Below are 17718 nucleotides of genomic sequence, written 5' to 3'. Positions count from 1 at the left end.
CTTTTTCTCTGGGTGTGTGTGTGTGTACTGGGGATCAAACTCAGGACCTTGCACTTGCCAGGCAGGTGCTTTATGCTGCTAAGCTGTATCCCTAGCCCTTCCACTAATTTTAGGAAAAACATAATTGTGGACAGCAAATATATTACTTCGAGGGCTTAACTGAAATAAACAAAAATATATCTAATGCAGATTATTGAGAGAACTATCACTAATGGATACAAAGAAAGCATCAGAGGTGTAACTCATACACCTAATGCTTAACACAAAGGGGTCAACAGGGTGTAAGAATATGGAACGAAGAAGGATATGTGATAAAATTCAGGCAGCATCAAAAAGAAAGGATCTTGCACGGCCTCTCCTTTCTGGGCAGCATTCTGAACAGATAGAGGCAAGGGGAGGAAGAAGTCACGTCAGGGACGAGCAGCATAGACAAGATGGGGGGTGGGGGGCCACCTTCCCCAAATACCCGAGGAAATGGGCATTAGTGAAGGAACAGCCCAATAGGTAGGCTGGAAGGAAGCACTCCATGCAAGATCTTCAGCGTTGAACTAGGTGCTTACTTTATTCTAAAAGCATGCACACGATCTAAAGTTTAGTACTTGAATGCCTACTGTGATTCCTGCCAAGTATGGTAATTGAGAATGGTGGCTGCAGAAAAACTCCGCATCACGACGAACGCTTTTACCTTCAGATATAATTTCAGCTAAGACTCTATGAAACAAAAATGATGAACTGCAAGAGGATCCTTCCTGAGATAGTTTCCCACATAATTAAGTCAGGAAAAAAACAGTTCAAACTAGAAACTCTTTTTTCCTTTCTGTATTTAGGGCAGGGTCTCATTACATAGATCGGACTCAGTGATTCTCCTGTTTTCAGCCTCCCAAGCACTGGGATTACAGGCGTGGGCCACCATGCCCAGTCTCCATTGCTGACTCAGTGTAGCACGTGGGCAGGGCTGGCACGGCAAGCCAGGGATCGAACCCTGGCTGCTGCGCTCTACCTAAGCAGGCACTTTAGTCCACTGAGCTATCAGGCCGACCCCAGACTAGAAATACTGATAACCAGAAATACTAACTACAGACATAAAAATAATCAGTATGTCTGAGTAGCAATAAACTATACAAATCAATCCAAAACAGCTATACAGCTATTGTATCCTCAGACTTAATATTTTCCCATCTAATAAATTTAATATATTTCCACATGGATTCTGGAAGCAAACTTACGTTGTGATTTTTCAATGTAATATAACTTATGAAGTTCATGTGATGTGATAAATTTTCCTTCTTGCAGACCAATTATAATCCAATCTGATAATTACACAGTTCTGAGTGACGGATTTTCACGCGGCCAGAAGTGACCCTTACCACATGATACTGGCCTTCAGGTCACAGAGATATTTTAAATCAATTCTCCAAGCGTAGGCTTAACACACATTTATACCTATCCAGTGTAATATTAACAAGGAGGGAAAAAAAAGCATCAATTTAAAAACTTATCAAAAAAAAAAAACAAAAAAAACTTATGCATGTGTTTTTAACTGAGGAAAATCAGAAGATACAAGCTTATATAAAATGTTCTTGAGAAAGTGCTAGTTACAAATGCTGTAATAAGTTCCATAACAGAAAAAAGAAATTAACACAAAACAAGATAAGACTTATTTCTATTATTGAGGCTCAGGACAGGCCACCTAAGGAATTGTTTTTCTAAATGGAAATATCCCTTTCCTGCTCTGCACTGTGTAAGATTACAGGCAAAATTTGAGAAAGCTAAAAATCCTTTTAAATAACACTTCCTTTATGTTTAATGGCAAATAATTGCTGCTTTTCATGATAATGAACATGAACACCACAGAAAGGAATGCAATGCTGCAGGTTCATTCAGGGTAATGGCTTTGTGAGCCGGGCATGCGAGTAGAGAGACCTGGTCTCAATTTCCTAGAGCACAGGAAGTGAGGCGCAGTGACATACTCACTTGTGGAAGATTTCCTAACCTACGTGAATATAAACAGAAAATCCATTATCTATTGATAAAAACAACAAAGTACGTTAAATAAAGTTTTATGTGTTACTGTTTCCTGTAAGAGGCATCAGTTTGCTGGATCATGAAAGTGAATAAACACTTTACTTACTGAAATCAATGAGAAACCGTCCAAATCCTTGCCTTTGGTGCTGGGGCATGATCATTATGCAGGAGACATTATACTTCTGCTGGCAAAGCTTTTCCTAGGGAAAGGAGAAACAGATCGAGTATGTGAGAGCTCTGCTGAAGGGGGCAACTCCTGCTTGTGACGCTGTCCTCGTGAAACAGTCCACTAAGGCCAGAGTGCGGAAGGTCAGGATTACCCAGAGTAATGAGTTAATCAAACAACTAGCAGCTGACAACAAGCCTTCGCTCCTGGCACGCCTCTCAGTTACTTCTTTATTCTTGAAAGACAGTACCATAAAACTCAAATAACTTATAATAATGAATTCAAGGAAATAGGAACCAAATGAAATACAGACAACATGGAAGAAATGCTTTCTTTGCTTACATAAGTTGGGATATACAAAATAAAAACTCAAAGACACTCAGTGCTAAGATTAAGTGTGGATTTGAATGGCAGCCTTGCTCAATAATAATTTACTACTCTAAGAGAAATCTGTCTTTTGACTTTCAGCAAACACCCAAGTGAAACTAAAATAGCAGACATGTGGGGAGATGTTCACAAATACATTTCTCTTGCGAATGAACTCAACATAAAAAAGCTAGAGAAATGAATATCTGCATCTCAAATTAGTAAAACAACACAAAACAATAGAAACAATGTAAGAAACCCCAGAGCTTCAAGCAAAGCAAGATCAAAATACTACCAATAGTCTGAAACCAGTACAATATGGTGAGAAACAGCTAAGAGTTAATAAAGAATCTGCTACTTGTATGAGACAAGGCATTAGAACAGCAATATTTTATTCTGAGTACACAGAAGCCACCAAAACATACAAAGAATACCTGGAAAAGGATTCTGAGGTTGTGAATGCTCTGGCCAAATATAAACCACAAATGAGAATGACCACAAATGGAACCAACCACATAAAAGAAGTGCTTTCAGAACACCCAGATCTGTAATGAACCTATTTGAAAGATCACAGGAAATGAGTGTGGAAAAAACCCTACAGGGCAGAACGAAAGGTTTCTTTGTGAAAAAGATGAGATCTCAACTTTTACACATTGTTTGCTTTCTGCAGAGCCTCACCCAAATGAGGAGGAAGCAATAATGTGAGTCCATCTGCTTGAAAGGATGGACTGCCCACCACTGGACATGCACGCCAAGGGCACGAGTTCAAACAGTGCGTTACACTTTGCAAAGGTGCACGTGTGGGCCCCTCAGTCTATAAACACATGGCCTGTGGATGGGAACCATACATCCTTGATGACTTTCACTTTCTTGTTCAGAACTATGCCCACCTTTGGGGGGCTTTAAATCTAATCCAACTGTGATCCTTTCTCTTGGCTTTAATATATACCACGGACTGTTACAAGCTAATCTGGACACCACGAGCACTTCTTTCCACCCTGGTTGGAGAGTCCTACATAAGTGATGATATTCATGAGCCCCATCTTAGCCATTCATTCCCTGGCTATTCTGGAATGGCCTAATGACTTCTAATATTTGACCTTAATACAACACCAAGTCATTCATATTCCAAGTGAAATGTCAGAATATGAGTCAACTTTCATGTAGTCACTTAACATGGCCCAGTTTTAGATCATTTTTTTTCACTAGCCTGTCAAAAAGTATCAGCATTTTTGGGTATTTATTTATTTATGCTTTGTTTTGGTTTATTCAGGGTCCTGCTATATAGTCTAAACTGCCCTTAAACTCACTATATAGCTTAAGATGGCCCTGAGCTCATGGCAATCCTCCTGCGTAGCCTGAGTGCTGGGTTTATGGACATGCACCACCACAACTAGCTGAATCAGAATTTTGGACTACTAAGAAATGACTGCAGCTCGTATCACACTCTACAAGAAATGGAGTCAAAGTAAAAAAAGTTGAGTTTGTTCCAAGTAAAATGGACATGTGAAGCAAGCTTTCTGGAGTCAACACTAACTACATGTGTTGCCCCACCTCCGAGGACAGCATGAGACTCTGGAGAGGATTGAAGAAGGATGCAGAACTCAGACACCACTGTGTCTGTTGTTTTTGTTTTTGTGGTACTGGGGATTGAACTTAGGACCTTGAACTTGCCAGGCAGGTACTTATGCCACCGAGCTATCTCCCAGACCCTAGTGTCTATGTTTAAACACAGAGAAACACTTTTTTTTTTTTTGGTGGAACCGGGGATTCAACTCAGGCGCTTGTGCTTGCCAGGAAAGTGCTTATTCCACTGAGCCATCTCCCCAGCCCTAAAACAGTGGTTAGATGCCACGAAGTAGGTGGCAATGCCTTAACCATATACGTGGTGTCAGGCCCGAGGGCCTCTTCCATCCTTGTCAAGGGGAGTGCTAACCTTCTCTCCTTTCATACAACATGAAACATCACTTTTGTTGGACACACAAGAGCATGTCTGTCCTCAAAGCTACTCAGGAGGATCCTAGGTTTGAGGCCAGCCGGAACAGTTCAACAAGAACCTGTCTCAAAATAAAATATAAATGACTGCAAATATAGCTCAGTGGAAGATCAGTTGCATCATATGTGGAAAACCCTGGGCTGAATCCCTTTAACCATTTTCTTCTTTTTTTTGGTACCAGAGATTGAACTCAGGACTTTGCACTTGCCAGGCAGGTGCTTATGCCAACGAACGATCTCCCTGGCCTTATGCAGTCATTTTCTTAAGGTGCCTAAGAAAAGCTAAGGTTACCCCTGAAAAACAACACCAAACCCTGTTCTTCCCTAAAGCATGTGAGTCATAGTTTCTTAGCACCCTTTACACAGAATGTTAGAAAACTGCTCTCAGCCACAGAAAAGCTGCCCCCTGCCCCTCAGTATGTCATCCTGCCCAGGCAAGCAGATGGACAGGAGATCTTTCTAAAAGTTGGGCTGCCTTAGAACTTAAGACAATGGCAAGGAATAAGAGTGAAGTGTAAAACCACTCCTTGTATCCCAACTGTCCAAATGCCAATGTTCTATCTCACTGATACTGGTGACTGCAGAGGGAAGGCAATGAGGAAGAAGAACGTGCTCTCAGATGCTGCATTACACCGAATCTTTCAAGTCTGACACCACTGGGGGAAAGGAAAATGAACTTAACATTTAGAAAATCAAAGATGCTAGGTGGTCTGCAAAGCTCCGATTATAATGTCATGCAGAGGCTGACAGCCAGCACAGCGCTCGGCGATGAGGTCCTGTACACATCTCCTAGGCACCGTGTTCTTTTGTTTCTTGTCTTTTTACATGAGCCACACAAGAACCTGTGCTTTTCAGAAATGTGTCACTTATTCAAATTATGGCCATAAAAAAGCCCTGTTCAAAAGAACTGGGCTCTACTAAAAACATTTGAAAAAAAAGAAAATGAAGGTCATGCTGGCTCTAGTTTTACCTTAGAGAAGTATCCAACCAGATGACAGCCTTTTTCATCATTTTTTGTAAGGACATAAAAAAGGAATGGCTCGACATCATAATACAACGTTTTGTGGTCCAGGAAGAGCTTGGCTAACAAGCAAAGGTTTTGGCAATAAATTTTGCTCATATTCCCATCAACCTAGCAAAAAGAAAGACAACATTATTCAACAAGGAAATATCACTCAACATAAAATAGTTCCTTTTCTATTTCAGAAAACACATAATTTTATTTCAAAATCCTAAACTGAGAGATTAAAACACTCCATTAAACAAGCATTAAGTTAACCAGAAAACAGCTGTCACTTGGCAATTCAGAATTCCACCTTTTCTCTAATAAAACTAGATTAATTTTAAGGTAGCTTGCTTTTCTCTTCAAGACATCTAAAGAAAGAACAAAACACTACTAAAAGTAATTTTTATCTGCATTTAGAAATGTTATTAGCACCAACTCTTTATTTAACCAAATAAATCTAAATTTAAAAAATGTAGAGATCAAAATACTTCTAAAGTAAAAAAAAAAAACACAACTCCTAAAGTGTGTTACATTTTATGTTGTTTTAAAAAGGACTTCACATAAAAATAAATGAACTGTAATATTCTAATTCTTTAGAAGTATGGATTAGCAAAAGAGGTTTCCATTTTGGTTTGATCCCAAGTATCATTTTAAATATAATTGGAAAAGATAAAATTTCTATGCTGGGAATACTTACAGAGAAAGTGAGATGAATTTCAACCTACGATAAGTACCATGATTATAGACTATTTCTCTTCAAAATAAAAGAATCAAGCTGTGATACTGATGGCTATAGACAGGAGGCTAGGCACAGATGCCAATTTTTTTGATCAAACATAGTTACTTGTTGAAAACAGAAAGCACAGCAGATTCCCTAACACATTTCTTAGGGGAAATGGATATTTGCTCACCAGAGCTCTTTAACAATGAACTTGACCATTCTCAAGTCTCCTGTGAGCCATACGGGTTCTCATATTGCACAAATTATTTTTAGACTCCATATAACTATTTCCCTTGGATGAAACCTAGGTCCCACACTTAGCAACATAATCAAATATAGGCAACAGGCACAGAAGATACAATTCTCTCGTTAATTAAAGGTAGTTTTTATGTACTTGGGAGTATGGTCCTTTTAGAAATTATAGCATACCACAAAAAGGAAAAACGGAGATGCATGTACCCGGGAACCAAAACTAAAGAAATGGAAATGTTAAAAAGAAATTCCAACCAGTTGTAGAATGTCTACTATAAGAGACAAATAAGGAGAAGATATATATCTGTTCATTATTTCATAGGTTGCTCAGTAAACTCGTATGTGAAAAGTTTCCTACACATTGGACTCAAAGTGTAAGTAGTGACACAGATTCTAGAAGAAGGCCCTTGGTATGTATCAACCCCAATTCCTTCTTTATTATACAAATAAACTTCACAGACTTGCTTCTATGGATTACCTACCTCATCTCTGAACAGTCCCGAAGTACAAGCCCTAGAAGAGCTGACCATTCCCACTCACTAACAAGACTCATTACCACCCCACACGCCAACTCTCCAGATTTATGAGAGCTTCAACCTCACACTCTGACTCATGCAGATTTATTTATTACTTAAGGACAACAATATGCTTTGTCCTTTGAGAAACAATGAAATGGCAATTTTAATTTTATTTTGGTTAGAAGAAAGGACCCACGGCATCTAGGAAGGAGACGAGGAGAATGTGAGCAACTCATGTCTCAAGTGAGAGCAGCTCTGCTGCCTCAACTAGTCAAGGCACCGGGTAGATAGCTCCCAGCATTCACAGCAAGTCAGGCAGCGTGTACCTGGTTTCGCCTCTGCCCAGAGAGTCCCACTGAGGCCAATTTTGTTCCCCAGTCTCTGGGACATTTAGTGTCCGGAATGAAGGGGGTAGGAGCACCACTGCCATTTAGTGGGTAGAGCACAGCACACTGCTAAACGTCACACAATGTATATAGCACAGCTCCTCCAGCACTAGCTTCATTGTCCAAATGTCCAGGTTGAGAAATACATGCTGTGCTTATATTAACGAGGAACTAACCTTATCAAATCTTCCTAGCAACAATACTCATGTTCCTTAAAGCTTGCCAAATGAGTCTCACAGAACTACAAGGAGAACTTGTCGGAACACTAGAAGACATAGCTCGAATTTCCTGTTTTCTGACCAGTCTTGGGAAGAACTAGTGGTCCCAAGCTGTTTGACAGTGAGCCTGGCCGCCATAAGGAACTATGACAGCATGACACCAAAGGTCAGGGATAAGAGAACTATAGTAAGAGCAACAATAACACATTTCAGCCTGAACAACTGAAAACGAGGCCCTAAATGCTAAACTGTATTTCAGAGAAAGAAGGCATGTCTGCTCTATATGGACGACTCTAACACATGTGAATGACAAAACCACGCAACAAGATGGCTAACAGAGAAAATAAAGCAGTGCAAGGGGAGTATGCAACTACTAAGAAGCGGACAGAATTAGTAAGTCCTATGAAAACAGTACTAGGAAAGATACGTGTGGTATCTTCAAGGTATCACTGACTGCCTGAGTTGATTTTTAAACTGACAACAGGAACATAATGAAAGCTATATAGAGGAAAAGACTTTCTGTGACTAAATCATTTGTAAAACTATGATTTTCAAGAAATTCAAATGACAAACATATGGCCACAAGGGGTTCCTATGAATAGCAGAGTTCTCCAGGGGTGGCCATCCACCCAGATGGGGGGAGGCCCAACATCTGCTGGGGTCTCACCAAAAGGATTATCTACCCTGCCAAGAACTGGATGGAAACACAGGTGGTTGTGTATTGAGGAGATATGTACAGCTGCTTAATTCCCTGGAAGAATGAGCACCTGCCAGACATTCGCTGAAGCTGCCGAACAAAGCTAATTCTCCTGCCAAAGAAAGTACAATTTACAAAGAGCTGAGGAGATCATAAATTCACTGGTGAATATACGGTGTAGACAGAGTCTGAGGAAGACAAAAAATGTTAATGTGATGAAGGAGGGATTCTTCCTCAAGTGAAACAGCTACCTAACAGGGTTAAACATTTCTGAAACACAGACTTAAAGGATAGTTGGAACCTTAGTGCCAAGATCAAATATACTTTACAGCTTCTAGACACAAATTACAAGCACAGTCAACAATTAGGAGTATCAGGTTTCACAAAGCTGACATTTTTATTTACACATTCTTACCTCAAATACTGAAAGGTCTTTCCTTCGGTAAATTTCATTTGCAGGAGGATGAAACCATCCACACTTCTTTGAGTGTCTTAGCAAAATATTTTTACTTTTCATATATTTAAGACAGAATTCACACAGGTAAAGCTTTGGTAATCTGTTAAAAGTTTAAAAGTCAAACACTATCAGACTGATGATACTGTTCAAGGAAGGGGAATTATTGTCCAATTTTCTCTAAGTCAAACAAAGGCTGTGGAAATACTTGAAATAACTTACAAAGTGCAAAAATTTTTAAACGCAGTAGTAAAGAAAATGTAAGGAACATGCTGTCTGTCCTTATAAACCACAATATGAACTGTATTTAACTTGTAACCAAAGCACAGGGCTCCTCAGAAATGTCCTAGAAAGAGGTGTTCAGACTTGGCAAGACCATGCTAAAAGTCAACAGTAAGGATGCCACATGTTGTGATGTGACCATGGGTGCTTTTCAAAATTTAGACTCCATGTCATTATTTCCAAAAGTGTTTATGGTCAGTGCTACAACTATAATAATCTTTTCCTTAGTGAAGCTGCAATTTTAAAAAATGATCTACATATTTATGAGACAAGTCCTAGTCCTAATTGCTTCCATTTCCACTTCTGAATGAGGTAATTAAAGTTATCCTAGATTCATATTCGGTCTAAAGGGGTAATTGCAAGGCTGAAAGTCAAAAGACCCGATTTGTTTTCTACCAATTCTGTCTCTCTGAGTAACAAACAGCTTTCTCAGCCCAACTGACTTTTTCTTTTGACCTTAAAAACTACACTTGCTGAGAGTAGTTGCACCCATCTATAATCATAGCATTCAGGAGGCTGAGGAAGGAGTACTGCCACTCTAGGCTACAGAGTGAGTTCAAGGCCATCCGGAACTACATGATGAGAGGCTTTAAAATACGAAAATGATCAACTTATATTTGTATCTTCTCCATGCTTAAACAACCTACTGTTGGTATCTACAAGAAATGTTTAGCTGCATTTCAAGGTCTTTGCGATGCAAGAATGGGATTTGGAAGAGAGAAATACAGGCACAGAAAGTATAAATTCCAAATTGGTAATTAAGGACAAATGTTATTCAATATATATAATTTTTTTTTAATTTAAATTTTTTTTTTTTTACTTTTTTGAGGAACCAGGGATTGAACTCAGGCCCTCGCGCTTGCCAGGGAAACGCTTATTCCACTGAGCCATCTCCCAGCCCCAAGGATTATATTTTTAAAATATCTAAAAAATAGAGGTAAGTGGCCAAGTTGAGTGGCTTAGGTTTCCACTCAACTCCAATACTTTTCCCATCTTCAAAACTGGCCAGACTTGACAACTGGCAAAGAAAAGTGTAAGATTCTATTATAGAAGGAAAGCTAGTTCAAAAACTTTGCAGGCTAATGATTTAAGACCAAAAAAAAAAACAAAACAAAACAAAACAAAACAAAACAAAAAAACAAACAAACAAACAAACAAAAAAAACATAAAAAAGGTTCCCTGATATGTGATAGAAGAAATTTATTCAAAATATACAAATGCTTGAGGATACATTAGCTCAAGACACTGCCAGCATTAAACTTAGCTGAAAACAAATGAAGAAAAAAAAAAAAAAAAAAAAAAACCACACACCAAAACCAAAAAACTATGATACTATCATGTTCTCCTCACGTTTAGTAAGTCATAATGTCACTAAAAGAAAATACTTGGAAAATGGTCTTCTAACACTACCCATTTTGACCCTACTTTCTTCTTCTGCTAAACTTATGTTTAAAAAAAAAACCTTGAAAATAAAATTCTATGAACCAAAATTAAAATTCTGTATAGAAAAATGAAGTGACGAAGAAGCTCCACTAAATATATTACAATGGATAAAAAATTATTTATTTGGTTTCTAATAAAAATCAATTATTTGCACTATTAAGCAAAGAAAGAAAGCACAGACTAGAAGAATAAGTAAAAGTATCTAATTCCAGCTTTAGAGTAGAAAAATTCCCATCCTTACACACACAGTGTGCTAGGCCTATTCCCTTACCTTGCGTATTCCTGTGGGTAAGGCGAGGAGTACCAGGTTTGGATTTCGTATTTTCCAAATTCTATTACAGAAGGGTACCGGCCACAGTCTTCCACCCCACTTTCACACTCTATTTTCTGGCACGAGGGAGGGGAGGGATGATAAAATACAGATATTAAGGGTATAGTTGTCACTTATAATTGTGTTCTCTTACTAGAGGCTACCAAAACTTGCTAAGACCAGAACACTAATCTTAATGGTAAATTTTCATGTTGCTAAAAAAACATACTATGTATTGATACTTATGAAATAACTGTTTGTGTAACATGCATATACAAATAAATATACTAAGTAGAAAATGACTGATTCAGTTATAATGCATTAAAACTGATTATAAGATGCAGGTGATACTATATGCTTATTATGGTTTCTTGTTCCTCCAGAGCATCATTTATTCCCATTGTCACTAAATAGTTGTGAAATGTTAAGCACAGTATCCACAGTACTTCACTACTTTGGGCCAGTGAGATAGCTCAGCAGACTAAGCGCCTGCTTAGGCAAGCACAAGGACCATGGTTTGATCCCCAGCAGATGTCCCGCTGGTCATGCCCCCAGCCCCGCCCCTGAGCACTCTGTGCAGGCCACCAGACCGGGAGTGGTGGTGCTCCCCTGTAATCCCAGCACTGTGGAGGCTGAATACAGAAGAATCACTATGAGCCCAAGCTGTGCAGTGAGACACTGCACCAAATACATTAAAAAACAACAACAAAACCACTTATTGTTATGTGTTGGTACATAAGGTTAAAAATTCACCTGCCTGATGCACTGTGGTATTCTCAACCTCTAGTATATTGACACAAAAGAATTTTGTAAATAAAGGAACTAATTTTACTACGTTCCAATAAAATAAGTTTGGATTTGAAAGTGTATTTGAAAGAATAGCCTACTGTTCATCGCACATCTACATAAATGTGAAAAGGATGCAAAAAAAAGCCAACACTTAAAGGCATCAAATTAGGGCCGGTGAGATAGCTCAGCAGACTAAGTGCCCGCTTAGGCAAGCGCAGGAACTGGGGTTTGATCCCCAGTATCACATGCCGCGTAGGCCCCACCCCCGGGGTGTGCCGACACATACATATAATCCCAGTGCTGGGGAGGCTAAGAGTCTCAGCTGTGTAGTGAGACCCTATACATTAGATAGATAAAGGCGTCAAATCAATGATTCGAGAAAATTTGACATTTACTTTCATCAAAGATTCTCCTAGAGGGAGAATGAGGAATGGGAATACTCAATAGCTCCTAAAAATAAAAAGTATCCAATGGCTGGCCAGATAGCACAGCAGATTAAAGCCCCTATTTAGGCATATAGGTTCTATTCCTGGCGAGCCCTGCTGGCCCCACCACTCGGGGCACAATGAGATGGAGACTAAGACTGGGTGTGGTGGTGCACTCCTATAATCCCAGCACTTAGGAGGCTGAAAACAAGAGGATCACTAGGAGTCTGATTTGTGTAGTGAGACCCAGAAGACCCTACACTAAATACATAAAAAAATAAAAATAAATAAAGTACCCAAAATCCTTGACACTTTTGGCTACTATTAAGAATAACATTAGGCAGGGCATGGTGCCTACAATCCCAGCACTCAGTGGCTGAGGCAGAAAGATCTTTGTGAATTGAAAATCAGCCTGGGCTACAAACGGTTCAAGACAAGCCTGAACAGTACAATGAGACCTTGTTTGAAAAAGACAAAAGAAAGAACAGAAAAGAAAGAAAAGAGAGAGAGAGAGAGAGAGAGAGAGAGAGAGAGAGAGAGAGAGAGAGAAATCTTGGGAGTCCACAGACCACACCATCCCTGTATATGCAGCAGGAATGAGATAGGAAATGCACCTAACAATACAGCCACAGAAATCTACTGTAGGCTACTAAAACAAAACAACTGGTGATAATCTAACAAATCTGTGTTTGAGAAGTCCAACATCCTTACTTTTCAATGTTCAGTTGACAGTACTTTAAAGTATAGTTAATATTTTAACTGGAATCATGTAAAGAAATTACTAGACAGTGAAAATAAAAATGACTCCAATGATTTATGAAACACAATATTGCCTTCATCAATGCCAGAGAGTTAAAAATATGCGACATTTTTCATATGGCTAGCCATCTGTGTCGGAGAAGCATCGGTAAATTGAAAAGCAATGTTCTTTTTGGTGACAATTTTAAATTGTCATTTTCTAAGTTAAGGCACACATAATCAGAAATCTGTTTTTCACACCTGGAAGTGTTTTTCAAAATCTATCTCAACTAGCACTACTGTAGTCTATTGGGTGAGGCCAGCTGAGTCTCTTCGAACCTTGAAGAGAAGAGGTAATTACAGCATCACAGGGCTTGGGGATACATAGTCAACCAAAATGAACATAGTGGTGATAGGTCGATAAAGCATATTCCATGAAATCAACACAGTAATCTTGAAAAACAGAAGGAGCCACATGTTACTCTGGTTATTATAACGTAGTGTCTGGTCCTTACCTCCCAAGACAGTTCCTGGGCCTGCTTAAAAACATCCAAATCCTCTTCAGTAATGACATCCTTGTTTCCAATCACATTTACATCTGTATTTTCTTGTTTGATGCTTATTTTTATTTCCGTATCTGTCGTTTAAAACCAGCAGAAAGTGTACTCACTGAGCTGCATCATGAGTAACCACTGTACATTACCACAATGGTAGCAAATCAGCATAGTGGCAAACAGGGATCACTTGCTTTCTTTTTTGAGCTTTGCAAGCGTTTCTCTCTAAGCACTGCTCATAGATCCAGCAGTATCCTTTCCCTATAATACCCAAATTATGTCTGAATTTTTTGTGGTCATTGTTTTACAACTTGATTGAATAAAAAAGGGAAAGTCAGAGCAATATAAAATGAAATTACATCCGAAGAAGATCATAAGTTAAATCAAGGTCTAGTTGAGCATTCCCCCATAATCGGTTTTGAAATACCAAAAGCCACTACTTTTTCCAAACAATACATTTTTGCTTTTTGTCTCACAGAGGGTAGCAAATTTAATGGGCCAATTTGTTCAATGAATTTAGGAAATCCGTTTCTCCCTATGGTAGATACACACACAGACACACTCAAATCCAAATGCACACTTCACAGAATCACAGATCAGGCTTTGTTGAGACGGAAGCGGATGGACTTTGTCATGAGAAAGCAATGGAGCAGAGGAAGGTGACGAGCTGAACCCCCTGTGGGAGGTGCCAACAGCATGCACCAGAGTGGCGCTGTGGCAGGAGGCGGCATGGGAGAGGACATGGCAGAAGCGTGACAGTGGCTACTCATGCGGGACTACAAAGCCATAAGCAACGCTATGGAGGCATCTGGGGGTCCTAGTGTCACTAGGAATGGAAATAAATCATAAAAGGTGGGAGAGTATTAGTTGGAAAACAACATTTTGGAGGTTTAGTCAGCATCAGAAAAAGGTCAAAGTTTCACTGCTTCTGTATGAAAGTGAAGTGAGAACGAGAGAAATAGCTAAGACCTATGTGACAAATAGGAATTTATTTATTTTTTTCTCGGGGTTGGGGAGAAAGGGTCGGGCGCAGGTTTGGTTGGAGCTTTGACCTTTTGCTTACCATCATCCTGATCAGGTTTAATCCTTCCGTCTGCCAAGCTCCCCTTCCCTGGTGAGGGGGTCCCCATCTGAGGGGTCACTTTATATTTTAATCTGCCTAGCATCCTGTGCTTTTTAAGTAAAGTTGTTCGCTTGAAGTGAGCAATTGCTTTAAAAATACGTCCTCTAGCCATCCCCCAGCTAGAGGAGGAGTGAGAAATAAACCTACTTCTAATATCTCTTTTTCCAAAGAAATGGGCTTTAGATTTTGCCGTGGAAGATAAGTCAGTTTTACGACGCATGCGTTTGGGTGGAGCATAACTTGGGTGTCCCTTTTTGCGAGACTGTCCCTGAGTGGCATAGATATGAGAAAGTCCGTCAAAGAGTGCCTTCAGCTGACTGTTATTGGTAAGACTGCTAAAGGAGGGCACACTGGACTGGCTGGAAGAACTCTGGGGAGAGGTAGAAGAAGTGGAAGTGCTGGACTTTTGTGAACTGGGGCTCTGACCAGAGATGGGGTTTGGGGGTGGAAGTGAAGAAGGTGGAGGTTTTAGCTTTTGTGTGGTACCTGTAGCCAACACATGAGAAGTGCATGACTGTTTCTGAGAGACCTTTTTCCTTGGACGATAGTGCTTTGAAAAGTCTATTATTTCACCTCGTGATCTGCGACCATCAGGTGATGGTGTAAAAAACTTAGTAAGGCCATCAATGAGCCCTTTGGTTTTCTTGTTAACTTTAAGTGTAGAGGCAGAAATGTAGGTGGAGGTGGTGGTGATTTTGGTGGTGGCACCAGGCCGAGTGGGGTCTGTAACAGCCAATCTGCTGCTTGAGTCCTTCCCAGATGCAGCATGACCAGATGAAGGTGTGGTACAGACTTTAGTCTTTTGACCCCTACCAGGTGACCCCCTTCCTGTGAATGCATTCATGGATCCTTCATCACTGGTTACAGACCTAGGCAAAAATTTAGAGAATAGTATCAGCATTTAATAATAGAATTATAAAGGTATCTAAAAACAAGTTTATAGCAACTAGATGCATATTCAATGTGCTTGAACTTTAAGAGACTGAACTGCAATCCTAAGAACTGTTTTTGTGTATGTGCCACCACCTAGATGTTTCTCTGGTGAAAAAGGTGACAGCAACTAGTTGGCCTGTCCTGATTTTCCCAGCGCTCATATAGCAAGTACAGGAAGCAATCATTCAGACTAAGCGCTATACAAGGAAGGAAAATTATGGACAGACTGAAAAATACCTAATGGTTTCATTTTAAGTACATAAAAGTTATCTCTTATGTTGTCACAAGTAATTATGATTTCCTGAAATGTCATTTTAAAGTATTAGAGGAAGTCAGTCATATGTGTTATCCAGAAGCAAAAGAGTAGGTTTATCTAATCTCTTAGTTAATAGTAATTTTTACTACAATTTGGAAATTCAGATAAATACAATGAACACGTCCATAAATTTGTACTTTAAGGAAACTAAGAAAAAGAAAAAAAGATATCCTCATCTACTAGTTTATGCCTAGGATGATAAGGTAGCCAAAAATATTCTCTTAGGAGAGAAGACAACTAATTACAGCATAAAATATTGCTGAATAAAGGACAACAATAGCAAAAAACTGAAGAAATGATTGGAGGAAGCTACAGCGGGTCAGACATGACATGGAGAGTCTGGTGAAGCAGCAGCACATTTACCATGGTCATCATCAGACACTTGGCGCCGGGTTCTGACTGCTAATTCCCTTCATTTGACGCTGAGTTCAACACACACTGTTGTGACACAGGTACCTTACATGAACAGTGGCTGCCTGCCTGCCCTACAGGCCAGGGCTTAGGAAGGGACCCATATGAGAGCAGAATTTGTGCAATAGAAACATCTGCATGTGAATTATGACAATACTGGGACAGAATTAGGCACTTATCAATTTAGCTGAAAGCTAATAATGGAGAAATGGAAGCCTGAAAATGGTATGAAATTGAATTATAAAAATATCTTAAGTAGTTATAAATAAAAGAACATGTTTTAAAGGTTATGCTGTACACAAAGATTTTATCAAGCAATTTCTACCAGGCTCATCTGAGGTGGCGCAACTGCCAGGAGCGTTTCCTGCTGCCATAGATTCAACCAGCTCAGGTGGGTGTGGAGATCTCTAGTGTCACTAGAAGATTCCGTGCAGGCTACCCACAGACAACTCATCCCACAAGAACATTTCACACATCAGAATGCTGCATTTGGATTGGACCTGGCATTGGCTGAGCCAGAAAGGATAACATGCTTATAAAAGCATGTGAAAAGAAAACTCCCTAGACTGTCTTAAAAATTCCTAAGCTCAAAGGACAGTTCGAACAAACAAAAAGTTAGGATTGGAGCCAGATGCAATTTTCAGTTCTGTCCTTTGTTTAGAAAGTTTATATCCTAATTTGGTTTTTTTAATTGGGCCGGGAGGATATGGTCCCATTTTAAGAACAATGCTTATACAAGATGAATGAAAAAAACATAGCTTCTACTTCAAATGACACTAATATGAAAAATTTTATTTATTTATAAGTATATTTTATATTTGTCTCTAGAAATAAACATAAAAGTTAATTTCAAAAAGTCTCCTGGTTAAAGGAGTTTACTGAATTTTATAGACACTCCAGAAAGGAGCTTGTATCTGTTTATTCTGTCAGAGATAAAATGCAGGAAGATATTTTCCGGAGAGTAGATGAATATAAAGAATTACCTGGGGCCAAATGAGGAAAAGTATAGTAGGCAAGTGAGTAAAACCTTTCTCGTGTTTGCTTAAGGTGCAGACAGAGCACCTATTCATCTTTAAGTCACAATGGCCTCTTTTACTAAGGCTACGGAGATGGTGACAGCCAAATGGTAGAACTTCTACCTATCAACTGCACTGGTTGCATTTGTAAACACTGCACTTTAAGCTGACAGTCAAATCTCTACTGTATACAGGTCAAAAATGAATTCACTTCTTATCTCTGCTGAAGGATTCCAACTAAGTCCTGCTAAATGCTGTACAGGGCTTTGGAGGCAATTTTATGGCAACAGGATAGAAGAAATGGGGTTATCATTGTAGATCTGTGGGCTACTGCACATATATTATGTCTGCACGTGGGTGCACGGGCCAAATGTTAGGTCACTGGCAGGTTTCTCAGAAGCTTCTATTGTGGAAATTGGTATCCAAAGTGTTTTACTAAAATGTCACCTGGAGTGACAAAAGAGATTCACTATAGACATGGACAAATTCGTCTCATTTAAAGCTCCTATGCAAATATTTATATAATTAGCTGGTGTGTACTCTGAAAATATAAATATAATTTTTATATAATTAA

The 17718-nt window shown here is 39.3% G+C and overlaps 1 protein-coding gene and 1 non-coding gene across 5 annotated transcripts in view; both read right to left on the bottom strand.

Annotated features, from left to right (window-relative positions):
• The window catches only part of Kat6b (lysine acetyltransferase 6B), a 205595-nt gene that overhangs the window by 35763 nt on the left and 152114 nt on the right, over positions 1-17718 (bottom strand). For 2 of the 4 annotated variants that reach the window (XM_023718838.1, XM_004624035.2), the window contains exons 8-13: positions 14409-15337; positions 13307-13428; positions 10801-10916; positions 8766-8907; positions 5523-5684; positions 2132-2225 (exon numbers count right to left, since the gene is read on the bottom strand). In XM_023718838.1, the coding sequence (XP_023574606.1) occupies positions 2132-2225; positions 5523-5684; positions 8766-8907; positions 10801-10916; positions 13307-13428; positions 14409-15337 (1565 nt within the window). The remainder of the gene's footprint in view (positions 1-2131; positions 2226-5522; positions 5685-8765; positions 8908-10800; positions 10917-13306; positions 13429-14408; positions 15338-17718) is intronic. The other 2 variants (XM_004624036.2, XM_004624037.2) reach the window with 2 other exon arrangements.
• Positions 4390-4515, bottom strand: LOC111818775. Its single transcript, XR_002822686.1, has one exon. It is a non-coding gene; the product is annotated as a U6atac minor spliceosomal RNA (small nuclear RNA).

Source organism: Octodon degus, unplaced genomic scaffold (genome assembly GCF_000260255.1).
Source record: "Octodon degus isolate 3935 unplaced genomic scaffold, OctDeg1.0 scaffold00005, whole genome shotgun sequence".
NCBI lineage: Eukaryota > Metazoa > Chordata > Mammalia > Rodentia > Octodontidae > Octodon > Octodon degus.
This window is presented reverse-complemented; position numbering and strand designations above follow the sequence as displayed.